The sequence below is a fragment of the Acinonyx jubatus genome, chromosome A1 (assembly GCF_027475565.1).
Source record: "Acinonyx jubatus isolate Ajub_Pintada_27869175 chromosome A1, VMU_Ajub_asm_v1.0, whole genome shotgun sequence".
NCBI classification, from domain to species: Eukaryota; Metazoa; Chordata; class Mammalia; order Carnivora; family Felidae; genus Acinonyx; species Acinonyx jubatus.
Window position 1 is genome coordinate 176,803,084 of NC_069380.1, and position 25,082 is coordinate 176,828,165.

The 25,082-nt window shown below is 42.4% G+C and overlaps 1 protein-coding gene across 1 annotated transcript in view; it reads right to left on the reverse strand.

The window, feature by feature from the left end:
- Nucleotides 1–25,082, reverse strand: part of DOCK2 (dedicator of cytokinesis 2) — a 413,885-nt gene that overhangs the window by 252,299 nt on the left and 136,504 nt on the right. The window contains exon 26 of the mRNA XM_015065771.3: nucleotides 6,590–6,738. Within this exon, the coding sequence (XP_014921257.3) occupies nucleotides 6,590–6,738 (149 nt within the window). The remainder of the gene's footprint in view (nucleotides 1–6,589; nucleotides 6,739–25,082) is intronic.

Consider the following 25,082-nt stretch of genomic DNA (forward strand, 5'->3'; position numbering starts at 1 on the left):
GGTGCAGAGTCCTTCCCAGGCTCAGTACCTATTTCCCATTCTCCTAGGAGGCCACTTGGCCCTTTACTCTTCTTAAAAGAATTATAGGCTTAGAACAATGGGAGGAGCATAGGAGGGAAGGGGAACAGAGAGGCAAGAAGAAAAGTCACATGTACTGAGTATGGATTATATGCCAGGTACAGTGCTGGGGTGGTTTCACAGATGTTCTTGTTCACTGTAATCCTGGCACATGGGGAAATAGCATCCCCATTTTACAGACAGAGTATATGACTTCTCAAGATTCCCAAGCTAATAAGATGCAGATCAGAATGTATCCCCAGCTCTGCTTATCACTATAGCCTCAGCATATAGAACACTGCACAGAATAACACCTCTAGAAGTATTTGTGGGATGGATACATGAATGTAGCCTGACCCCAAAGTCTATGCTCTTACCTCCACAGGGAAATGAAGCTGGAGACAGTGTTCTTAAATAGTAAAGCGTACATGTGAAAAGGCAAAAGGCAATGTGATGTGTGAGGGTTTGTTGACTTGAGAGTGAGATGAAGGGATTCCTGCCAGGCTCTGCCTTTTGCTAACTCTCTGACCTCATTAGGAGTGCTACCTACTCTCTCTCTGAGGCTTGGCTTCCTCACCAGTAAAAGGGGGATAATAAAACCTACCTTTCCCATGGGGTTGCCAGAAACAAATAATTATAAGACATGAGAGAGCACTTTGCAGGCTAAAGTGTGCTGGGAAAGAAAGTGTCTAATATGTCACCATCCATGACATCATAATGTTATTCTACTAGCCTAGAAAGGGCAGATTTAACACCAAGGAAGCAGAGGAAGAGCAAGGGGTAAAAAGAAAATGGCCTTGGACATAGCAGAAGGTAGAGGATTCTCATCTATTTCAGCTTTAATTTGGAGGCTTAATTAGCTGCTCTCTGTTTGGGATGCACCACAGACAAGAGAATTTTTGCAAGCCCTGTCTCCCTGCCTTTTGTTTGAAATATGAGGGAGCATATAGGTTAGAAGAAAACCCTGCTGCTTCTGCATGGCAGTATTGATTCCTAGGAATTAAATGGTAATTCAAAGAGGCAGCAGTGGCCTCCCTTCAACCCTGCATCAAGCAGGCTGCCTGGGATTATCAGAGAGCCCAGAACTAGGGTGGCCCTGGGGGGTGCACTTCAGAAAAAGACACCCAAGTACAGACTTGCAGAGTCTGCTTCTTTCCCACATGGCAGGTCAGAGGCAGGGCTGGACCAAGAACACCCTCTAGCCTAGACTGCTCCCTGCGTCCACCATAGTCCCTTCTCCACCCATCGGAACCCTAACAGAGCTGCTGATACTATTTCCCTTTTGTGTCAATATCTGATCCCCTTCACAGGAGAGGCATGAGTGTGAGTATTCATGTGTGTGTGTATACGTGTGTTTAAAAATACGTGTACCCCACATCACATGTGCATATTCAATATATTAGACAAAGGAGTCATAGCAGGTGGGGGAAGTAGGGGAATGGGGAAAAAAAGATGGAGATAAAAGGTAAGAAACCCCCCCTCCCACACACACACACAAACAAAAACACAAACAAGGGAGGACCTTGCACATACCAATGATGGTAACATGTTATAAACTGAGGGTAGGTAATTCAAGCCCTGCACCTGACATCCAAGGAATGCAAAATGAAAAAAGATAATACCTTCATAGCTCTCAGAGCAGAAGACCTGAGGGGGGGGAATCAAATTCCACCACTGATTTGGGCAAATAATATTCATTCATGTATTTATTCCTACAGCAGATAGCTTCGTGAGCCAGGCATTATGAGGGGAGGGCTGCTGTAAGATTTGTCTCTGTCCTCACAACATTCCTGATCCTACAGACACAGAAGTCTGCAGAAGATGACAACACAGAAGCCACGACAAAGTGGGCACAAGCTGCTCCTAGACCACAAGAGAGGGGTCAGGGAAGAGGTTAGTGAAAGAGTTTTAGCGGAGCAAGAGGATGGAGAACAAAGGTGGAATTGGTAAGAGGTGAGGCTGAAAGTGTGAAGCTTTGCTCCCTGAGCTCAAAGCCTGGCAGGGGACACACACAGGAAAGTGTAACACCAAGCAATTAGTGCTATAATGTCAGTCTGAATATGCGGTTAGGAAGACACAGAGAAGGAAGCCCCAAATTCTGTTTAGGGGTTTGTGGAGGGGGAGGGGGAGGGTGGTGATGAAGACATGGAACTGAGAAGACTTCAGAAAGGAAATATTATCTGAGCTGAACCTAAAAGGTAATTAGGACTTTACTTGCATAGAAAGAATGGGAATTGAGGACATTCCAGGCAAGAGAAAATGAATGAGCAAAAGCCCTCCCTACCAGTGTCTAAGCTGATAAATACAAATATCAGAAATCCCACTGACTATGACTGATAGAGTGCCTTGGTTAACCCCTGCTCCCCACCAAGATTTAGTCAATGGGTTCAAAGAGTTTTAAAAAATAAATAAAAAGCTGATTCTGCGCATTCTCTACCTCCGTGAGGCGAGGCAGGTATAACCAATACCATCTCCTGTTCAAAATTAAGAGTCATCTTTACATACTTTATGATTGCTAAGCAGGGTACAAAATGATGACTCTCCTTTCTGTTAGAGGAGTGAAACATAAAAACGAAAAGCCTGGTTTAAGAGAGGGAAAAACACTCCCTCTGGGTTTGGCGCAAAATTAAATCTTATGAGTTACTCAGCAGCCAGAAAGGCACAGAGCAAAGCCAGTGTGAAACAGCCTTTCAAAGTAACTGGAGTTGACGGCTAACCTTGCTCAGTAAGGGGGAAAGAGGAGCTACACAGGCAGAAGTCAGGCCTTTATCCTTCACCTGAGCCTGTCCCTTTCCTATGCCAAGTGCAACTCAAGCAAGCTGGAGGAGGGAATTTAACACTATCATTAAAAAAAAAAAAAAAAATCCATACCCAGGCTAAGGCAGACATCATCCCCTGAGTCATATGCCACCCAGGGTTACACTGAATAAGGTAATAACAGGAAAGCAGAGCTTCCTTATGCCAGGCCTGCTGTGCTGGGCTGTAATTACCCAAACGATGACAATCAATTGAAGACAAGCATCCTCTCCCATCCCCCAAACACACAATGCCCCCCAAAAGGAAGCTTGGCATCCTGCACTATAATTTCTAGATTTCCACGCATGGTTCTACCCCTGAGCAATGGTTCCCGCAGGTAGATATAGTCTATACTTGGGAAGGGAGACAGGCCAACAAAGCAACAGTAAAAGGGGATGGCTATGCTACTGTCAGCAGAGAAGAACCAAACAACCAGAAGAAAAATCCAAGACATTTACCCCGGGAGGCTTTTTTATTTTTCCTCCAAATTTCCAATTTTGAGAAGTCAGTGCCTGTAGAAACCAAAGAGCACACCCGACAGTCTGGATTGTCAAAGTCAGATCTTTGCACTGGCCCTTCCCCACTACCGCATGAAAATGAATTTATGAGTACAAATGAATGTGCTTGAAGATTTTGCCATTTTACGGTTTATTAAATGCCATATTGGAAGACGCTAGGTTTTATAGACTGGAAAGGGCTCTTTAATTGAGAAGGTAAAGGAATGAGGATGAGCCCAACCATTCTTCCATTTCCAGTGAATATTGAAAATAAAGAAAAAAAATAGGTCACATTAGAGTGATGGTTCTTAAAGTATAGTCCTTGGACCAGTAGTATCCACATCACCTGGGAACTCAGAAAAATAAATGATCAGGTCCCATCCTCCAAATGTAAGGATCAGAAACCTGTTTTAACAGCTCCTCCAGGTCAGAAAGTTAAAAACTTTCTGCAACTAGAGCTGTGGTCCTCTGCCTTGGCTGCCTCTTATCACCACCTGGTAAACTTGCCCTTGTGATGCCCCTGCCAATCCCAAGCCAATTCAGTCAGAATGGCTGGGACCAGAGCCTTGATGCAGCTGCTTTAAAAAACTCCTCTGATGATATACATGTGCAGCCAGAGTGGAGAGCTGCTACATACCAGAATAAGAGAGATTTAGATTAGATACATGGGGACTTCTGATTGTCAGTTGAGTTCAAAGGGATAATGGCAACTAAATGAGTCTCCTTGGTGGAAGGAAAACCTTTTGAGAAGAGAGGTTTCCATGTTCATGAGCTGAAGAGGTTTGCTGCAAAGCTCACGTAGAGCATCAGAATCTCATACCAAACCCAATGGTAACAACTGTATTTAATAAGTCATCCAGCAAAGAGAGTTGCTCACCCAGGGAAAGGGGTGGGCTAGGCCCCATAGGCAGAAGTCATTATAAAAGCAATGCACTCAGAGGCAGTAGAGTGACACCACACCTCCCACACACCTCAAGTCCAAATGCCGCAATCCTCCAAGGGGAGCTCAGAGCCTCCCACTCACTTCTCATCTTTGAGGCCCCCACTACCCAGAGTGTGTGAGATAGCAGCCTCTTCTCACCAGTGTCTGATGTTACCCAGTGTGCAAAATGATGACAACCCATCAGAACAGAACTCTAGGAGGCCACTCCCACTGGATGGGCAGAGCCTGAGCACCTCTGCTTCACAAATGAAACATGAACTGGGGCCATCCTTCTACCCAAATCAGGGAAATGGTCAACCCATTATAAGTGTATTCCTTACATGGGGGTCCACTGGCATATCTCAACAAGCCAGGCTGTTTTCCCCCATGAAAAGGGATGTGAGGATTACTAAACTGTAAGAAATATTATAAATTCTTTTCAACAGGAAGAAGCAATATCTTTAGGATGTTCTAGAGAAATGATGAGTCAACTCTCATGTTCCTACACTGCAAGTGAGAGTAAGACCAAATTCTCCCTTAATTTTTTTTTAAAGATCAAATGGCAAAGACTGGAACCAGTTCAACAGCTGGTTGGTGAATGTACTTATAAAAACACCACCATCATCATGACAGCATCACAAAGTGAATCCTGATGATCCAAGCACTTGGGTATCATTCTCCCTCTCCCCAAGCAAAAGGGTGAGGATAGGAAGAAAATGAGAGAGAAAAGACCATGCTCTTGTATCTCCAATGCACATGATAATTCAGACTTTGGAGTCTGACTGACCTGGGTTTTAATGACCCTGCCATTTATTTGCTGTCTGGCCTTGAAAGTTAAGTCCATGAATTTCAGGTTTTTCATCTGTCAAATGAGAATAATAATCCTTAGCACCTATCAAGGGTGGGCAGAAAGAAAACAGAAATAGCATTTAGCACAGTGCCTAGAAAATAGCAAGTTAAGTAGCAGCTGTGACCATTAATTATTTATCCTTGAACACCCAACTTCAGTTCCTTTGTGAAGAATTCCTTGACAAAAATGCTTACACATAGACTCACACACACACACACACACACACACACACAAACACACTCAAAGTTTTTATAACTCCAGTACTGTGTAAATCCAGATTTGGTTATTATATTACTTTGCAATTGTTTATTTACATATTCTTATATATATTCATAGATTTTCTTAAGGAAAGAGACCAGGCTTGTATGTCCTCAATGACTGGCACACAGCTGGTGTATCATATATATTTACAAATGAATAAATGAATCAAGCTACTGTATTTATCTGGTAATGAGATAAGAAGCTTAATTAGGATGGCAAACATGGAAAGGACAACAGACATAGAGAAGTTGATAATAATGGTTGACTATGGGATATAAGCAGTAAAGGAATAATGTTTTGCTGTGTTTTCTAATTATAGTCAATCATAGATACAGTTCATCTAGAAATGACTTCTCTCAGAATTTTCTAGGGAGGAGAAGGGGTGGGAGGGAATGCTCACCCCAATACTTAGAAAATACTCAGTTGTTTAAGTCTACCCAGTCTTCTGAAACCAGCCCATCTAGGAAAATAGACCTCTTGGACATTACATAAAGACAAGGTGAGGCTGCCAAATGAACATGAGTTGAATCAAGAGCCTTCCCTTTCTTCCAAATCTTAACAATTCTAGTTTGTCTCCCCATCTTTACTGTTACCACCAATCCCTCTTCTGCAGACTCTGCCCTTTGGAGGCCCTCTACTTACTCCCCTGAAACTTTCCTTTTGGTGCCATCCCTGACTAATCTCTGAAGGATGTCTACCAAATACACCTTGGCTTCACTGCCATAGCCACCCCCCAATCACCATCCTACTCCTCACCCTGAGCACTCTGTTCATCCAGAAAGAGCCTTAACCATTTCACCATTGCAGGAGATAACTAAGGAAACAAAACCAATGTAAATCAGCTAAGAAAACTGATGAGGGTTTTCTTGACTGTGCAGGCCTAGGAAACTCCCCTCCTCCCCCTGCAGACAACAGTTTTAGTAAACGGACAAGTCACCCAGAAAGTCTGCAATACATCCATACCTACATCCCAAGAAAGCCTGTCCAACAAGAAATATGGTGACATAATGCTACATGTTTAACTCCAGTCCCCAAGCCATCTTTCACAGCCATGGGGGTTAGTCACTGGAAAAGCAGGCCCGCTGAGCAAGCCATTGACTTTTATCTTTAGACTTCAACTGCTATTCATCAGCATCAATATTTCAGAGCTTAATCAGCTCAGCGTTAGTCTGAGTCCAGGACGTCTACATCATCATGAGGACTCACCGCATCCTGACAGCTGAGGACCTCCAAAATGCTGTTGAGTAATTCGACACAGTACTTCTTCTCCTGGACCTGGTGTTGCATCTCATCCCTCTGCTCCAGCAGCTCCTTCAGTTCTTTGGTGATGACAGGAAGCAGAATGTCCCGGCATTCTGGAATGAAGGACATTCAGAAGCATTTGAGCATCCTCCTTCTTTTTTTTTGTTTTAATTTTTTTTTCAACGTTTATTTATTTTTTTGGGGACAGAGAGAGACAGAGCATGAACGGGGGAGGGGCAGAGAGAGAGGGAGACACAGAATCGGAAACAGGCTCCAGGCTCTGAGCCATCAGCCCAGAGCCTGACGCGGGGCTCGAACTCGCGGACCGCGAGATCGTGACCTGGCTGAAGTTGGACGCTTAACCGACTGCGCCACCCAGGCGCCCCGAGCATCCTCCTTCTTTAGTTTTCTTTCTTTCTTTCTTTCTTTCTTTCTTTCTTTTTGATAATTTTTCACTAAATAAACAATTCATGAATATATTTTCCTTGTAAAAAATTTAAGTGTTAAAGATTAGGTTCAGGTTTCCTTAGAACATCATTCACAATTCCAGTCCCTCCCCCAACACCCGCTCCCCAGAGGAACCCAGTTCTTTTATTCCATACATATGTGTGTAAAAGAACTGTATGTGCACATATGCAGCTACAGAGCCAACATAAATAAGAGGCAGACATAAGTAAACAAGACAAAACCCAGTGCCTTCACCTCCTGGGAGTGGCAACCTGTTAGGAGTATTCACACAACAGAGCTGTGAAGTAATGAAGGTCAGGTTTTCCCTTAAATGTTGATTCTGTTGGTGTTCTAGTTGATAACTCAGACCCCATTACAAAGATATGAATCCAAGGGAAAATGCCAGTTGGGAGATTTTAGATATTAATGAATATCTCCTTGGGAAGTCAGCAGACTTTAAATTCTACTTCAGATTGAACTAAAATAGTAAACTCTCATTGGAAGTTCTGATAGTGACTGCCCCATCCCTACAAGTATTTAAGTAGTAGGTAGCTGTCTATGGATAGGGGTGATGAGAAGGTATTCAAAGAATCAGATGAAGGGGTGAACTAAATGGTTGTTAAGTCCCCATCCAGAAGTCTATGATTCCCACAAAATACACATTCAGAGGAAGCGGCAGGCAGAAGGATATATTTGGTAGGGGGAAAGACACTGGACATGTTTGCAATGTTTACAAACCACTGCTGATGTTGTGGGAGCTGCAGACCAGTCCCCAGCAGAAGCAGTGGTTTATCAATCTGAAAGTCACCTACTTTACAGATTATCAAAAACAGCATCCCCATGAGACAAAGCCTCCCATGCTGAGAGTCAGCAAAATTTTAGCTGAGGAGGCCATTAATAACCTGGTCTGTTTTTCAGAAAGTACTTTGTCTTCTCATTAACCATGATTTCTCAGAAACGTCTGGCTCCTCTGTTTTGAGATGAAATAATTTTTCTCGTTTGTAATTGGAGCTGTGAAATTATATTAGTCTGTAAAGCTTCAGGAAGCAGCATTTCTAAATTGTCAAGCAAACAAATCCAAGTATTTTTAAAAGACAAATGTTGCAGAGCCTGAAATCAATCTTTACAGGCAGAGCCAATGAGTATCAGAGACTTGCATACCCACCCTGGGTACCTGATACCTAATAAAGACTGGGAGATCTCCCATCTGGCAACAAGTCCAAATTGTAATTGGACCAGCACTTAGGAACCTGCAGAGCTATTCAACTCTGTATTTTCACAGGAAGGTGCTTTCTTTCATTGAAGTGATGACAGAGAGGACAAAGCAGTGTTTCTGGGCTCTGGTTTCTTCCTTCTTGGAGAAAGTTTTGTCCTATGGAAGGTGTTACTACCTGAATCTATAACTCTCTTGAAGTGTGATATTCTTTTGCAATAATTTCATGACTCAGGGATACTTTAAATAAGAAGGTCCTTTTCCTCGCCTCCTACTCTGCAATATTAGTGCCGTGGAAAGAATGAAATGGAGATTCTTAGCCCACTTTAGAAAACTACCTTGAGATGAATCAGGCCAAAACTACATCTGTGACCACAGCCCCCGCCCCAGCTCTAGAGGGAAGCATGACTAAGAACCACATGTGAACTCCCCATCTTCCTTACAGGTCCACTCCTTCTCTGCTCTGTCTCGGAGTGGAGACACCTTAGTCACACAGTCAACCAAACAAACTTGCTTCCTCTCTATGAACCCAACATCAATCCATCATGAAATCATATCTATCCACCCGCAAGCCAGCCTTCTCTACCCTCTATTCCAATCCCAAACCCATCTTCCTATTTCCAATCTCAGTAGCAGGAACTTCCCTCAAACTCAAGCCTGACCATAGGTCTCCCTGCTTAAAGTTCTTCATTGGTTTCCAATTGTCCTCAGGGTGAATTTTGTGAACTCTTTGGCATAGCTGAAGGCCCTTTGTTACCTAACCCTTCCTTATCCGCCCACTGTCCACCTTGCACATTGTTCCTGACGTGGTCTCTCCCTCTCCTGCTTCTCAGTTTTTGCACATTATTTTCTTTGCCCAGAATGCTTTTATCCCACCCATCTTTACCTGACTTTTTCTTGCCTTCTAGGTCTTAACTTAGATGCCAAATCCCTAGGACAACATTCCTGACACTCAAATATGACTTGGCTGACCCTCTTCTGGGATCCTGTAGCACTCAGACTTCTGTCTTAACTGTTTGCCATACTATCTGGTCATTGTCTGTGTAATGGGATGAGCAGTGAGATCCTCCTTCCAGTGAGAAGATGAAAACAAATGGTGTGATTATCTTACATTCTAAATTCAAGTCTCCAGTTGCTAGGGTACACCACAAGGTTTTCTGAGAGGTGCCAGTTCAGCACCAGCCCCACACCAATCTGCATGCACCTCATCCCAGAACCGAGAGAGGATCAGCAGAGGCCTTTGCATGTAAGACAATGTCCATAAAGAGAAGCCCCAAAGTGGGCGTGGACTGAGGAAGAACCTTCACGAAATTTATGAAGACGGGACTGGCACCATACCTTCCCACTAGGGATTTGTTGGCTGATCTTTGAGCCCAGATGCATCCCCATTCTGCCAATGGAATGGGGAGATGTGGGAACACTCAGGAGTCCCGCTCTGACCAGAGGGAGAGGGTTAAACACAAGCAAGGTGTCTTTTCAGGGACTCAGTCACATCCTCAGCGTGGTTGCCCCATGTCCAAGCCTGCCTATGGCAGCCTTCACTCAGAGTTCCACTCCACACACAGCCAGCCCCTTACTTTGTCACCAACACAGGATAATCGACTCTTTAACCCTGTTCAATATTTTACAGGCTTTAAGGTGAAACTCATTCTGCTTTAGCCAAGTTCCTATTGACCGAAAGGTGAATTCAGCTCAGCTCAACCCTCCTGGGGAAGGGTGAGGAGCATTGTCACGCCTTGCCCTGTCCTCCCCACAGCCCTTTTGGCAAACAGAGTAGATGCCTAATTGAAAGCCAAAATTCTCCCTGGGTGAGGCTGAGTGGTACGCACTTGGCTTGGTGCTTCTGTTTGTCCGAGGAGCGTTCACAGATGTCAGAGGCCACATGGTTAGGTCAGTTGGACATAAAGGGGGACCTCCACACACAGCTCCAGTCTGACAGATAGCAATTTGTTCTCATAACCTTCCTCCTCCAGCCAGTGTGTCACAAAGAAAAGTAATTCCACCCACCGGGAAATCAATAGCTACCCACAAACTTCATACTCCCGATCAGGTCACAAGCCTTTTACAACTCTACCAGCATTTTCCCCCAACGCATTCTTCAGCAGCAACTCATGATTCACTTTCCTTACCTCCCTGAAAGCACACCTAATTACAATATTCAGAATCATCACTCACTCCCCCTCCAGCCTGCATCTGCCATGATGTACATCTTTACTTTATGAACCCTGAGGGCCAAAATATGTCTCCCAGCTAAACAAACAGCCTATTTAGAGATTTCAGAATCCAGCACCTGTAAAAAGTCTCTTTAGGTATCTTAGAGGGGTGAATGCTAAAGAAGAAATGTACTTCCAGAACTTTATTGTAGATACTCACTGGAAGTTCATTCCAAGCTATTGCTTCTACCACATATCTCTTATATTTAACATAAAACATGACATTGCACCAAACCTATAAGAAAACGCCCTGTAATAAGTTGACATTTGCCATTCAGAAACAGCGATGGGAGGAAGGGTAGATTGATATGTAACTGCTGGAATTTTTAAGAGGATGTATGTTTGTGCCCCAAAGTGTCACACTGATTATAAATATACTTTGTAAGCTCTGATAGTCTGTATGTAATCTATTTATGTCTTTGAGTATATATGGGCGGGGGGGGGGGGACGGGAGAGAGGAAGAGAGAAAGAGAGAGTAGGGAAAGAGAGATATAAGAAATAAATACTGCTAACAGGCATGGTTCTAGTGGATATTATATTCTAATGGAGTATCAAAAATAATTCAAGAGGATAATAATTGTCTTAGGTTGGATTCTCCAGGAGCAAACTCAAGAGATGAGGTTTGGGTGAAGGTGACTTACTTATTAGGAGGAGTTCCAGAAAACGCTGAAAGGGGAGTGGAAAAGTGGGACCATGAAGGAAAGGAGGCCAGTCAGGCTGCAAAAGCAGTTAAGTGTCACAGAAAGGGAGCTCTGGACACAGAGAGGGCCATAGGGGGACATAGGGGCAAAGCGGCTAGGGTATTTCAACCCTGGGGACAGACAGCCACAGGCACTATGAATGCCCTCAGTGCACGGGCAAATAGGCCCCTACAGCCTAAGGGCAGCACAAGGAGGCCGGTCCTGGCTGTTGGGAGAGAAAGTCCTTCCAGAGCTATTTTATGCAAAAATAAATATTCATGGATTACAGGAGACACAGTGCCCTGGAGTGGATGTTGCAATGACAAATACAAATATCTGATAGTAAGACAATTAACTAGGTAACAGGAGAAAGAAAGTCTGGGTGTGTGGAGAGGACTGTTCCACGTGAGGCAGTCAGGCCTCTCTGAGATGGAGATTCCTGAGCTGAGACCTGAGGGTGAGAAGGGAAAAACCTGCAAAGATCTCAGGAAAGAGCATTCCAAGCAGAGGAAAGGGCATGTGAAGGCCCTGGGGTAGAAATCTGCTTAACACACTGAAGGACTCACATGGACAAAGTGTGGCCAGATTATAGAATATGGGGAGCACAATACGAGAGGACAAACTTGGAGATTCTGGCTAGGGCCAGGTCTCGTCAGGCCTGATGGCCCATGGTAAAGAGTTTGACTCTTGGGTGGAGATAAACATGTTGTGTTTCATTTTGTTTTGTTTTGTTTTGTATTTTTAATGAAGCTTGGGGGTGGGCCTAGAGAGGAAGGCAGAACACTGAGGAGGCTTTTTGAGAGGGGGAAGAAGAGGTCTAATGTTCACTGAGCCCTCACTATCTACCAGCCATTCTCTCCGTGAAAAGTATATCATTATACCTATTTTGTAGATGAGGAAACAAGTTCAGAGAGGTTCAGTAACTTGCCTAATATCACACAGCTGGGATTTAAACCTAGGAAATGTGCTTCCAGAGCCCATGTTCACATCTGCCAAGCTATCCTGCCTCCTTACAGTAACAGTGATGGGGAGAAAAGATGAAAGCTTGACCAGTTTGTGGCAGGAGGGTCAGACAAAAGCAGAGAGACTTGGGGCAGAGTCGACATGTCTTCCTGATGGATTAGACATGCTATATCGATGTGTATTTTGAATGCATTTTGAACAACTGCGTGAGAGAATAATAGATTCATTTTAGGGTTTATCAAGTTAGGACCCAATCACGGAGACCATTTCATCGCCTCAACTAGCAAGTAATGAAAGATTCCCATCAACATTTCTCAGATGGTGTGAAGTGGTGCAGCAGTAGCCTATCATCACACCTTCTGAAAGCTGTTAGGGCATAATTGGTGTGTTCTGACAGGTGCCTGCACTTTCACCTACCCCTCTGCACTTTCCGAGATCATTTTCACTGTCACTGCTGACCGGCTTCCTCCCAGCCAGCTCACTCATTAAACCATAATCCAGCTCCATAGAAAGTGCTTTTAGGAAAATAAAGGTGCAGATATGGCCAGTTGAGTCATGACCCAAAATTTGATTTGTCCCTAATGCTTAGAACAATTACATTCGCAATGCCATTCCAGATGAGTGTAGCTCAGCCTGTTAGAAGACTGTCTCACCCACCTCCTAACCCTGGCTAATGGAAGGAGAAGCAAATGAAAAAGCCTAGGGTGGAAACAAGTGGCCTCTATACTGGATAATCGGAGCCGTTTGTAAAGGAAGATTCCCATCAAAGTAATAGGCTCCATTTCAAATTCATGCAGGAGGAGAAAAGAGTCAAGTTAGCTTTTTGACTGCAAAGAGCTATGTCTTACATCCCTCGCGCCCATTTGATTCCAATTCGGTGACATCTGGAATTCAAATTAATTTATAAGCACTTAGGACACATATTATAACAGTCAGTACCACCCACACCCCTCCAGGGCTTATCATCCCTGACCCACTGCCTCTCTTCTGTACCATGCCACACAGATCCCTTAATCCCTTCACCCCCAGCCCTTGGCCCTCTGGAGACTCACACAATTCCCTGGCTCCATGAATTTCAATCTGTTCTTGACCAGGAACTCTTTCTGAGCTAATCTGTGGTCATACACTCAGAGTTTTCTCAGCAATGCGAGTCATTATAACAGCTATGTTTTAAGAAAGGGTAGAAACCATTTGTCTAGAAATCTGTTGAGAATGAAAGAGAATGGGAGAAGGGAATATCAAATATGAGATATGCAACCTATGTTGAACTCCTCCTCCTGTGAACTCCAGACACCACATTGAGAATTCATTTGGTCCTTCTCAAAACCTCTTCTGGTATATTGTGTTATCCCCATTTTACAGATGAGACAATAGGAGCTCCAAGAAGCTTACCCAGGGTCACTTAGCTAGGGTGACCATAACCGAGGCAAGATTCCAACACAGGCCTGTCTGACCCCAATGCCGGTGCCACTCCAACTTCACATGTGCATGAGTACGGACAATTATTCCCAATTCCTAGATCCTGCCAGCATGAGGCAGCCACCCTTTGAATTTGTTAGCTCCCTCAAGCTGGCCTGAAATAGAAAATCCAAAACCCTGGCTGCCTGGTTTGTTTAATGGTTGGTTGTTTTGTTTTGTTTTGTTTTAATAAGGGGTATGGTCCCAGGTGAACAAAACAAACAAATTCTGATCCTAGAATCCTAAAAAATAATGAGCATTCATCAACTCGGTGATTTAACCTTTAGTCCAGTCATTCACTTTCATTTTGTTAATTCAGCCAACCATTTATTGAGCAACAATTGGTTGAGCTTACCCATCTCACTGCAGTTGGTTAGCAAACAGCAGTCATGACCTTCAAACTATTCACTACCTTTTCCTAGAAGACAGTGAGAGTCTGGAGCGAGATGTCTAATCTCAATCAAGTCCTGTCTCCTACAGTTCCTGGAACAATGCTTGTCACACGGTAGGATCCTAATATGTGTTAGATGAATGAACAAGTGTTTGCCGATTTCAGAGAGGGAGCCTGTCTGCCTACATTGAGGCCAACGCTCACAATCAGAATGCTATTTAGTGTTGGATTAGTGCAGTATTTATTACTCTGTGCTGTCCTTGAAGAAACCAAGTGGCAGTAGCTGGCGGCTGGAGGAGGGGTGTTTAAGGAGCAGAACTGTATGTGTGTTTCTTCCCCTTTCCCTCCTCCCCTTGAGCGGCTCTTCTAGTAAGACCCTCCCATTCTTGGCTTTACCCTATCATAGGGGCAAGGGTGGGGAAGTGGAGAGAACTCTGGATTTACGGTCCAGAGCCCTAGGTCTGAGTCCCAGCTTACTACTGGTAGGTGGTGTGACTTCAGACAGGTCATTTTACCTCCCTTCCTCTAAAAATGGGGATTAAAATGCCTAATTCATAAGAGGCTCCAAATAAAACATCATACACATTCAGTTGTAGTTATTAAGTATAATGAGGTATGGGGATCTAATGTTATGCCTAAGAAGTTTTGAATTCCAAAGCAAAGCACGTTGGAACTTTAGTTTCCTTCAGCTGTAGCTGACATCTACACTTGACAAAACGCCTGGACCAGGCATGCCGGAACAAAATGGATTCGAAGCTATTACCTGCATCATTCAAACAAAGTGTGCTTCTGTCTGAAACACCAAACTCGGAGAACTGCGTTCCAAGAGGTGGATATAAATTGAAATGATTGGAATATATGCCTCAGATTTTTATGTTCCCTTTTGTATGTGGATAGACTAAAGGAGAGCTTGGGCATGCTTTTTCTGAACATCCTTTTACATTTCTGCTTGCACCTTAGAATAATAATGCCACTTACCCGCAATCCTCAAGCCGCCCGTGAGCGATCCTATATCGCTGCCATCATAAAACTTACAAATACCAAGAAGAACAAAAACCAACAGCGATGCTTTGGATCAATATTGAGCAGCCAGCATTCCATTTCTGGGAAAAGCGCACATTAAAAGCCTCTTGTTTACATTTTAAGGCTAACAGAGGGGCCCTTCATTTCAGAGAATTAAATGAGAAAATTCTCCTGGATTCAAGCATTAGCAAAATGGAATGGTTGTGTAATTGTCTCCAATCATCTCTGTTCCTCTTACCTTCCCCATAACAGCTCCAGGGGAGAGGAGGGTGGGGTCCCTCTCATTTACAGCCCTACACGTTAAAATTCCAGTGTTGCTCATTACAAAGGGAAAACAGAGAAATGTAATATATTTGAAACAAGCCGACTAATTGCAAACAAACTTCAAAGAAGAGGGGAAAATCACTGCCTTTTACCCCCCCTAAATAAAAGTGGGAATGTGGAGAATTTCTCCTCTGGCCTGTTCTTCTTTCCTAAAAGCACTCAGCTAAGAAGGTGGAGAACAGAGACAGCCCTAAGGGGGCAGGGGTTCTGCCTGCTTCCTTTCTCCATTCCTGCAACAGAGCCAATGTGAGCCCTCCTCTGGAAGGCCCAAAACAAAAGAGTGACTTAAGAAATGAATCACCTACTTAGGCTGGATATTTTAATGAGAGGATCAAAGAGATCCTGTTTGGACTCTGAGGCCAGCGAAGAGGAAACTGAGCTAAGCATGAGACAGGAGAAAGTAAACAGAATAAATATCAGTCACCAACATGTAATAAGCTTTCTGTACTAAGGGAGGACAATATATGGTCCTTACCCTTGGGGCAGTCCAAGTATAATAAAGAAAAGAACCTGTCAATTGATAGGAACAGTATAGAAATCACATACAATGAAACGCACTGTTTCCAATTACGTTCAGTCCCTGCTGATGAACCTCGAACTGTACTTCTATGAAACTGACACTAGTATTTTATTTGGGGCACGACATGTTGATATATTTATTATTAGTTATATGTACTCCTTCCCATGATACCTTACTCCAAAAAGAAGAAAAAAACAAAAGAAGAGGACATACCAATGTAAAAGTTAACAAACACAAGGGCTCCAAGTGCCCATAAAATGGGGCTCCTCGCTTGTCTGATTATCAGGGCAATAAAGAAAATCAACCAAGTTCTAGAGTTTGTTGGCCATTAAGGTAGAAGAGAACTAATTCTGTAAGAGAAACACAGTTTTGTCTGGAACTAAATTCTTACAGAAATTTTTCATACTGAGTTAATGTTAATGTTCTTCATTAAAGTTTAGTAGTGTTTAGTTGCTTTTGACATCAAACTGTGGAATTTTAACTCTGAAAAGAACCTGAGAAAAGCTAATGGTTTCAATTCCTTGGATGTGTCGAGTGCCCATGCAAAACATCAAAACAACAAATGGAGGAGGGCTCAGGATTGCACACTTGTCCTCACATGGCAGCTTCATTTATTTTTCATGTGAACAAGTATTTATTGACTGCCTAGCAAATATTAAGCATCATAAATGGCATAGAGGTATATAGAACCAGGATATAAGTGGTAAAGATAGAGAGAAGTGACCAAATTCAAGGTATATATAAGAAAGATTCAAAGGCCTTAGTGATTGATTGAAAGTGAAAAATGAGGGGTGCCTGAGGGGCCCAGTTTGTTAAGTGTCCAACTCTGGTTCAGGTCATGATCTTATGGTGTGTGAGTTCAAGCCCTGCATTGGGCTCTCTGCTAGCAGCACAGAGCCCATTTCAGATCCTCTGCCCCCTTCTCTCTGTCCCTTCCCCCCTCACTCTTTCTCTTTCAAAAATACATAAACATTTGTTAAAAAGTGAAAAATGAGGCACAGGAAGATTTGAGGGCTAGTTCAAAATGACTGGCAAAATAATGGAAGAAGAAAAGCTTTTCGTGAACAGAATGAATACAGTTTTGGAAATGTTGAGTTGGAGTGCCTGTAAGACATTCAGATGGAGATGTCAAGGGGACAGCTGGATAAATATGTCAGAAAATAATCTTCTACAAATGGGTAAGCATTACTTCAGCTATATGGAAGATACATAGAACACTGCTGCCTCCCACAAAGAATTTATAATGGGCAATTATAGTGTATTTAAAAGACAGCAAATTACTAAAGCTTATTTGGTGATGGTCATGACAACCATGATGAAAGGAAAGGAAAGAGAAGGAAAACGAGGGGAAAGATACAGAAGACGAGGAAGAGGAGCAGGAGAAAGTGAAGGTGGAAATGGAAAAGAACAACACCTGGGGTCTGAAGCAGGACAGCTGGGGATACATGTTGGGACAAGGGAGCTCAAAAGAGCTTGGAAACATGAGGGATTTTCATTAGAAAATTTTGTATCATCACAAGGACAGGTTTAGATAAAGCCCAAAGATGGTTAAGCAGCCCAAACTGCCCATTTGCTCAAGCAGCCCAAATGTATTGATCTAACCAATACATTTGTCAACACCATCTCTTTACTAAGTGGGAGCAAGCAGGAGCTGGAAGGCAGGGTTTTCTGGCAACAACAGTTAATCACTATTTCTGGAGCACATCCAATGTACCTGATTGTTAAAGCTGGGATGGAACATAGCTAAAGTCTGTCCCTTTCCCTCAAGGACTCTCCTGCTAGAGCATCACACACAGCCTACTAGCCCAAGAAAAGGCACAGTGATAAATTGGACTATGAGGAGGAGGGATGGAAAGAAATGTCAGCCATGAAGGAGGCTCCATTCTCATTCTTCTGATGCACTAAGTGCCAGGCCACACAATGAGTGCTACAGAGTGAACGGTAGAGGATATTAAGAGCAGGAATCTCTCTCTATCCTTGTTTCCTTCTCTGTAAAGTGGGGAAAATGAGAGCACCTCTCTTCACAAAGTCATAAGAATAAAATAATATGTATAAAGCACTTAGAGTGGCACACCTGGACCATGGTAAGCACTATAAAATTATAAGCCTTTGTTTATTTATTTTAAAAATATTGTTTATTTTTTAAATTTCCATATGTAACTTTCTAGGTAGTAAAATTATGCTGTATCTTGTATGGATGGTGATTGCATGTGTAGATGCATATGTAAAAAATTCACTGAGCTGTACATCTATGATCTGTGTATTTCACTTTATGTAAATTTCACTAACATTTAAATATATATAGTTAGTTATCAGGTAGGTAATTTTAGTTTCCCTTCACAGATGTACACAGTGGGGCTTGAGGAAGTCAAGCAAATTGCCTGAGATATTGTGCCAGATCTCAGCCTGGGTTCCTATTTCAGTTGAGCCTTGCTCCCTGACAGGGCTCAAGACAGCAGTTACCCAAAGATGCTGTGCTACACTCTACTTTGAGAGTCTCCTGCATGAAGAGACAGCAGCTATTCCCTCCTCTCTGCCATTCTTTCTCCCACCTTCCACCCTCTTCTCATCTCAGCTCAATCCCATTGTCTCATTAACTATTAAGACAAAAATCCTTGCCAAGTAACAACCCACAGGGAAACACCCAGAGGAGGACTGGCAGTGATTAAGGACTGAAGGGAACACACCCAGAGCTCTGCAAATCCCTCAGGGGCCTAAGGTGCCCCGCTACGCACTGAAGTGTACCCCCTCTAAGTATGCATGCAGTTCTTGCCAGGACAAAGAGCATGAGCCAGAGAAGAGTGAGTGCTCCTAATTTAAGAAGTGCTGTAGAAATTAATTTTGTATGCCTCCTCCATTAGCAGTGTGTCTGAATTAACTTTAATATGCAAGTTATCATGTTAATCTTTGATACTAAAAAAGAATGTATCATCATTAACCTTCCTATCCCTGAATTTAGCAGTGCAGTCTTTTTATTAGCCGTACGTAATAGAAGTAGCATGATTTCCTGGCATCTCAGTACTCTACCTCTCTGTATGCAGTTCCACCAGTCACTCTGTAGAATCTCTGCTGATTCAGAAGTCCATTTTTCAAACATTTGACTCTAACTGCCCATAAGTCACCAGAAGCTGACTCCACCTCCCCATCCTTTTTTTTTCAGATTCTTCTAAATGGGAATAAATTTTCCACTGCAAGCACATTCCAAAAAAAAAAAAAAAAAAAAAGAGGTCATGATGGTCAATGGAAGGGGGCCCACAGCAGGAAAGAGACATGAATAAGTTCTGTGTCATATTTATGAAAGGCAAGCTCATGACAGACTAGCAGTAACTGGTCTTCAGAGCTCTAGGATATTTGGGGGACTAAGTTATGGTTACAGTAGGAACTGATGCTTCAAGGGATAGGTAAACAAATTAAGCAACACTGGGAAATTAGCTGTTAAGGATAATAGGAAAATCATCCAATAGTATAACCTAAGACATCTTTCTTTTTGTGTATTCACTTGATATATGTAAATTATAGGTAAGGAAAGTTACCTATACCTCCATTTGATGAATAACTTTAACATTCCTGTTCCACTCATTCCATACGTTCTAATCTTTAAAACGTGATAATAGTGCAAAATAAATTGCATTTTGCCACCTTTTTATTTCACACCCTCTCGTTGAACAGCAAGATCATGAGAAATTAAAGAACTTCTTAGAAGGGGAAAATAAGACAAGAATGAGGTCTAAAATAGAATCTTAAATCATCAGTCCTTGAAAAATAAAACCAGTTTCTGTTCTCAATAAATGCAACAGCATAGAGTTTAAAATTATCTACATATTGAAACTAAATTGGCTACCAATCCAGCTTTTCTGCTTGTAGGAAAGCTACCAGTAATACAATTGTGGACATATCTGAGATCACCTCTGGTGTGTGGGTAGTTTTTATGTTCTCCTTTTAGATTTAATAATTGCTTTTCTGGCTGCTACCTTAAGAAGGTACGACATGTGGGGCACCGGGGTGGCTCAGATGGTTAAGCATCTGACTCTTGGTTTCAGCTCAGGTCATGATCTCACCATTTGTGAGTTCAAGCTCCACATCAGGCTCTGTGCTGACAGCACAGAGCCTGCTTGAGATTCTCTCTCCTTCTCTATCTGCCCCTACCCAACTTGTGCACATGCATGTGCATGTGCGTGCACATACTCTCTCTCTCAAAATAAACAAACTTCAAAAAAAAGTCATGATAGGAATAAGAAGGCAACTAGTATTTCAGCCAAATATATCTTCAAAGGGCTGAGAGCATTCTAAAAGGCAGAGTCAAATATTCTCCAAGCTTTAACCATTTATTTTCCAAGTTAATCATTATTTTTGCCAATATGAAACCCACCATGTACTGCTCATAATTTACACCCGCACTATTAATTACTTAATATTTTTATAAAGTAGATGCATTCTAATCTGCTTATATTCTTTTAAATGAAAAATTTGCTATTTCAAATGGAAAATCAGTATTGTCTGCCATAGATGGAAGGTAAGTGTACCAATCAATACTATTAAAACAAAACACTTTAATTAAATTCTAAGAGTAACTTAAGCCTGAGGTCTGCTCCCTTGTTATCAGAGGAGATTAATAGAGAAAGATTAAAGACAAAACAGCAAAAGTATACAATCCTTGACATAACTAGAAAGACTGAAAGGGAGTTAGAAGAGAATGGTCTTCTGCTTCTATGATATTACAGTTTATTTGTGCATGCCCAAAATTATCCTTCATGCCAAGGAAAATAATTTTGCATATGGTAGTACATATCCACACTTTGAAAAACACAATTGCTAAGAAATAAATCAAAATTGGGATTCCTGGCTTCCCATCTCTGCAATTAACTGATGGTGTGACCTTGGGTAGGTCTTCTGGGCCAGTGTCCTGGGCTATAAAATGAGAAGGCAATCTCTCCAAGGAGTTGCTCAACTCTATGTGTCCGTTTTTGTGAAACCCTTAAACATGTTACAGCATATCTTCTCATCAACTGAAGTTTTCAGTTGTTAATTGCATTCACCCTCTTATCTGAAAGTCTTACCTAGAAGAAATAGCAAAGATTTGAAAAGATCAGCTACTTTGGGGCAGAAGAACCTTTTGAAGCTGTTGTGTTGGAAAAAATCAATAAAATTGACTGCAATCCAGGCACCACAGAGGCTGACTGTCCAGGATATATGCCTGTGGCTCCCTCAACTTTGGAAGCCAGTAGACAAAGCCTGTCTTTAAATCGATCTTATAAGCCTAAATGTCCGTCAACTGATGAATGGATAAAGAAATTGTGATTTATATACACAATGGACTACTACGTGGCAATGAGAAAGAATGAAATATGGCCTTTTGTAGCAACGTAGATGGAACTGGAGAGTGTTATGCTAAGTGAAATAAGTCATACAGAGAAAGACGGATACCATATGTTTTCACTCTTATGTGGATCCTGAGAAACTTACCAGAAGACCATGGGGGAGGGGAAAGAAAAAAAAAAAGGCTAGAGAGGGAGGGAGCCAAAACATAAGAGACTCTTAAAAACTGAGAACAAACTGAGGGTTGATGGGGGGTGGGAGGGAGGGGAGGGTGGGTGATGGGTATTGAGGAGGGCGCCTGTTGGGATGAGCACTGGGTGTTGTATGGAAACCAATTTGACAATAAATTTCATATTTAAATAATAATAATAATAAAACAATAATAATAAAATAAAAAACAAATCCATCTTACATACCATCGCCTGATCACTTGCCTGGGCCAAGTGGTAGTTTATGCCAGGTGAGTAATAGAGGATCCTGATTCAAATGACCAGTTTCCCCCTCCCTATGAGAAAAGTAGGTTGATGGTGGGGGGAATCGGTTAAAAACCAGTAGGTAACTATAAGCTTGCTCATCTGCAAGGTCTGGTATAGTTAAACAAGTTTCTGTATTTGTAAAAGAATGACAACAACCTCACTTATAAGGTTTATATAAGAAATTACAAAAAGTCACTATTATCAGAACTATAGTAGTACAGTTTTTTCCCCCTGTCTTAATATTCTAAAAAAGCCAATTTAACCAACATTTTATTTTTAATGCTCTATGTTGGCTTCACCTCTGAACTGATAATAATGAAAATGAATACAATAATTATGAGTGAAAATTTTATGAAAATAATAATTATACTTATATTAATTTTAAGCGACCACTTATGGAGCATTTGTACCACCCAAAGACTGTGCTAAGCACTACTTCATTTAATATTCATATCAACCCTATTATTATCCCCATTTTATAAAGAAACAGAACCAAAGAAGTGATATGACTTTTCCAAAATCATAGACGGATACAACTCAGAGATTATGAAACAAAATGAATAAACCCCATAGTGTCTTTCTAGAACTAAGTAAGTCTTTGGTAAAGAGATCATACAAGAAACCTTTTTCATACATTTGGGGCCAAAATCAAGAAAGCCATGAAAAAAAATTGGGGAGAAAAAGTTCTGAAAAAAAAAAAAAGTCAGGGATTACCAAAATATAGTTTAATATATTGAGAAAGACTAAATATTCACAGCTCTGAAGCTCTCTTTTTGTTTTGTTTTTTTAAATAAATTTTTAGATGTTGTAAACAAGAAAGACGGAATCATCTAGCTCTCTCCTCTGAAGTCCCATGGCACTGTGCTCATATCTCTACAACGGCATATTCATCCTGCATTTTAATGAAGAGTGCCTCATTTTGCAAATAAAGGCAAGCTCCTTGAGGACATCACCACGTTTTTGCCAAGTTTGTATTTTCTAAATGGCTTCCCAACGCTTTGTTTATAGTAGCGAATCAGTAGCGAAACATTTATTGAATTGAAAACCCTATTCTAAATGCCTCTATCCTGTATGGAATTTGAGATGCCAGGGAGGCAGTTAAAGATACGGGTCTTCAGGTGAAAGCAAAGACTTGGACTGCAGATTAAGGTTGGGGGTTGCGGACCTCGCAATGGCACTGAGCCACCAGGGTGGACGGTCTCCCCCAGGCAAGAACAGACAGGGCGGAACTGGAACGCAGCTGAGTGGTTGTGGCATGAACTGAATTTGCTCCATGGCAGTACTCTTTCTCGCTCTGTATCCCCGCTTCTGACCCTCAGGCATAGAAAGGAACAGCTGCAGATCTACAACCATGCAGCCGTGCATTCTGAGGATGTCCCCCTTTTCCAGGACCAACTAGGGAACAGAAGCTATGGAGGGCTACTCAGTGTTTTCCCCTGCGTTGGCAAGAGAGGGAGAAAGGTAGGGCAGGGGAGCAAAAAGCCTGGCCACATGGAAGGAGCCGGGCGTCAGATGCACAAAACAGCCATCTCTCCTGCTCTACTCCTCAAATCCCGAGGTCTCTTGATGCGTGTGGCTGAGATCTCCTGATGAACTAGGACGAGGGAGCAGCAACACATATTGTGCTCAGAGAATTATGTTTTCCTTTTCCTACTGAACCCACAGTACAAGCCATTCTGCTATTCACAGATTGGCTCCACTATCCACCAAGGTTTGCAACTCACTGTATGCCCCTGAAACACCACAAATTTTCCTGAAAGGTGACTGGGACCTCTTGATTTCTCAGCATGAGTGTTGAACAGACAGCAGAGCGCTACAGTGAACCTCTTGCTACCTGGGCTGTAGATTTTAAAACCTGCAGCTTCAACCAAAAGGAAGCCCAGAATCCCTGTAAACCAAAGCAAACCAAAGAAGGCATCTCACGGCACACATAGGTTATGGCAAATCTGGGACATTGGCAGGGAGGGGCAAGTCTGATGAAAATGAATTTCTTGAGACCCACAGAAATATTTGTATAAAGAGAAAAATCCGCCTGCAAGTGGGGTTCTGTTGTCCTCACTGCTATTCCCTCTCCAAGTGCTCAGAAGACGGATGGAGTCCCACGTCCCCCACACCAGGAAGCACAGACTCAGCCCTGACAAACCTCTTAATGACACACTGTGGATTCAGCTAAGGCCTGTGTGAACAACGCACTGCTCAGCATACATCTGAACACAGTGAGTTCTTTGGTGTCTTTCATGTCAGGCTGACCCCAGTGCCCTCAAAACCTCAGGATAACAAAATGCTTTTCAAGCAGTCTTAATTGTACTTGAAGTTGCTGCCTCTTTTTCTGTGCCGTTCTGGCAATGCAGCTTTACTGACACAGATGGACACACTCTTCGAGATCCAACTCTCTGACGATACACATGAGGAACAGAGCCCAGAGAGGTTAAGTGGTTTGTCCAATGCCACACAGCTTGTTAGTAGGTTTACTGGACTAGAGTTCAAATCTTCCAATTTTTAGTACAGTATTTTCTCCACCAGACTATGTTACCTTCCTTAAATTAAGATAATTGTTCCTTCATTCTATAAACATGCATTGAGGATCTACTCAGTGCCAATTATTTAGAATACAGGAAAACACTCTTTACCTGAACTCAAGAAGGTGCAAATATTTCCTAATACCTCGGGGAAGTGTCAAAAGAATAAGAGCCTCCCCAGACCCATAATATAAGGATTCTCACTGCATTTATTTTATTTTTGATGAAACAAATGTGAACTGGGAGGAGTGCCCCGTGTGGCCAGAAGCTGGCGTAAGAGGCCCAGAGCTACTATAGTAAGTGCCAACTTCTCTTAGCTCATTCTCACACTAGGAGAACTTAACAATTTCCCCATCATCTTGAGGAGCCTGCAAAGAGTTCACTCGGGGGAGGTATGTTAGAAGAACCCAACACAAATTTTGTAAAAAACAAAAATACAGGGTTGCCTGGGTGGCTCAGTCAGTTAAACGTCTGACTCTTGATTTTGGCTCAGGTCATGATCTCATGGTTTGTGGGATCGAGCCCCACGCTGGGCTCTGAGCTGACAGTGGGGAGCCTGCCTGGTATTCTTTCTCTCTCTTTCTCTCTCTCTCTCTCTCTCTCTCTCCCTCTTCCTTTCTCTCTGTTAATCCCCTGCTTGTGTTCTCTCTCAAAATAAATAAACTTTAAATACATACATACATACATACATACATACATACATACAAAAAACATACTTTCATTATGGAGGGGAAGGATGCTTAAAATTTACAATCTAATCAGAGCTGACTCTGTCCTTCCTGGGTCACAGAGCCACTTGTAGCCAGAGTAGAGTGGCAACTCTGAGGGCAAAATGGGCTTAAGCTGGGTGGGAAAGAGCTGCAAGCCTCCTGACACAATAGTGGCAGGGTCAGGTAATCCAAAAGTATCAAGGC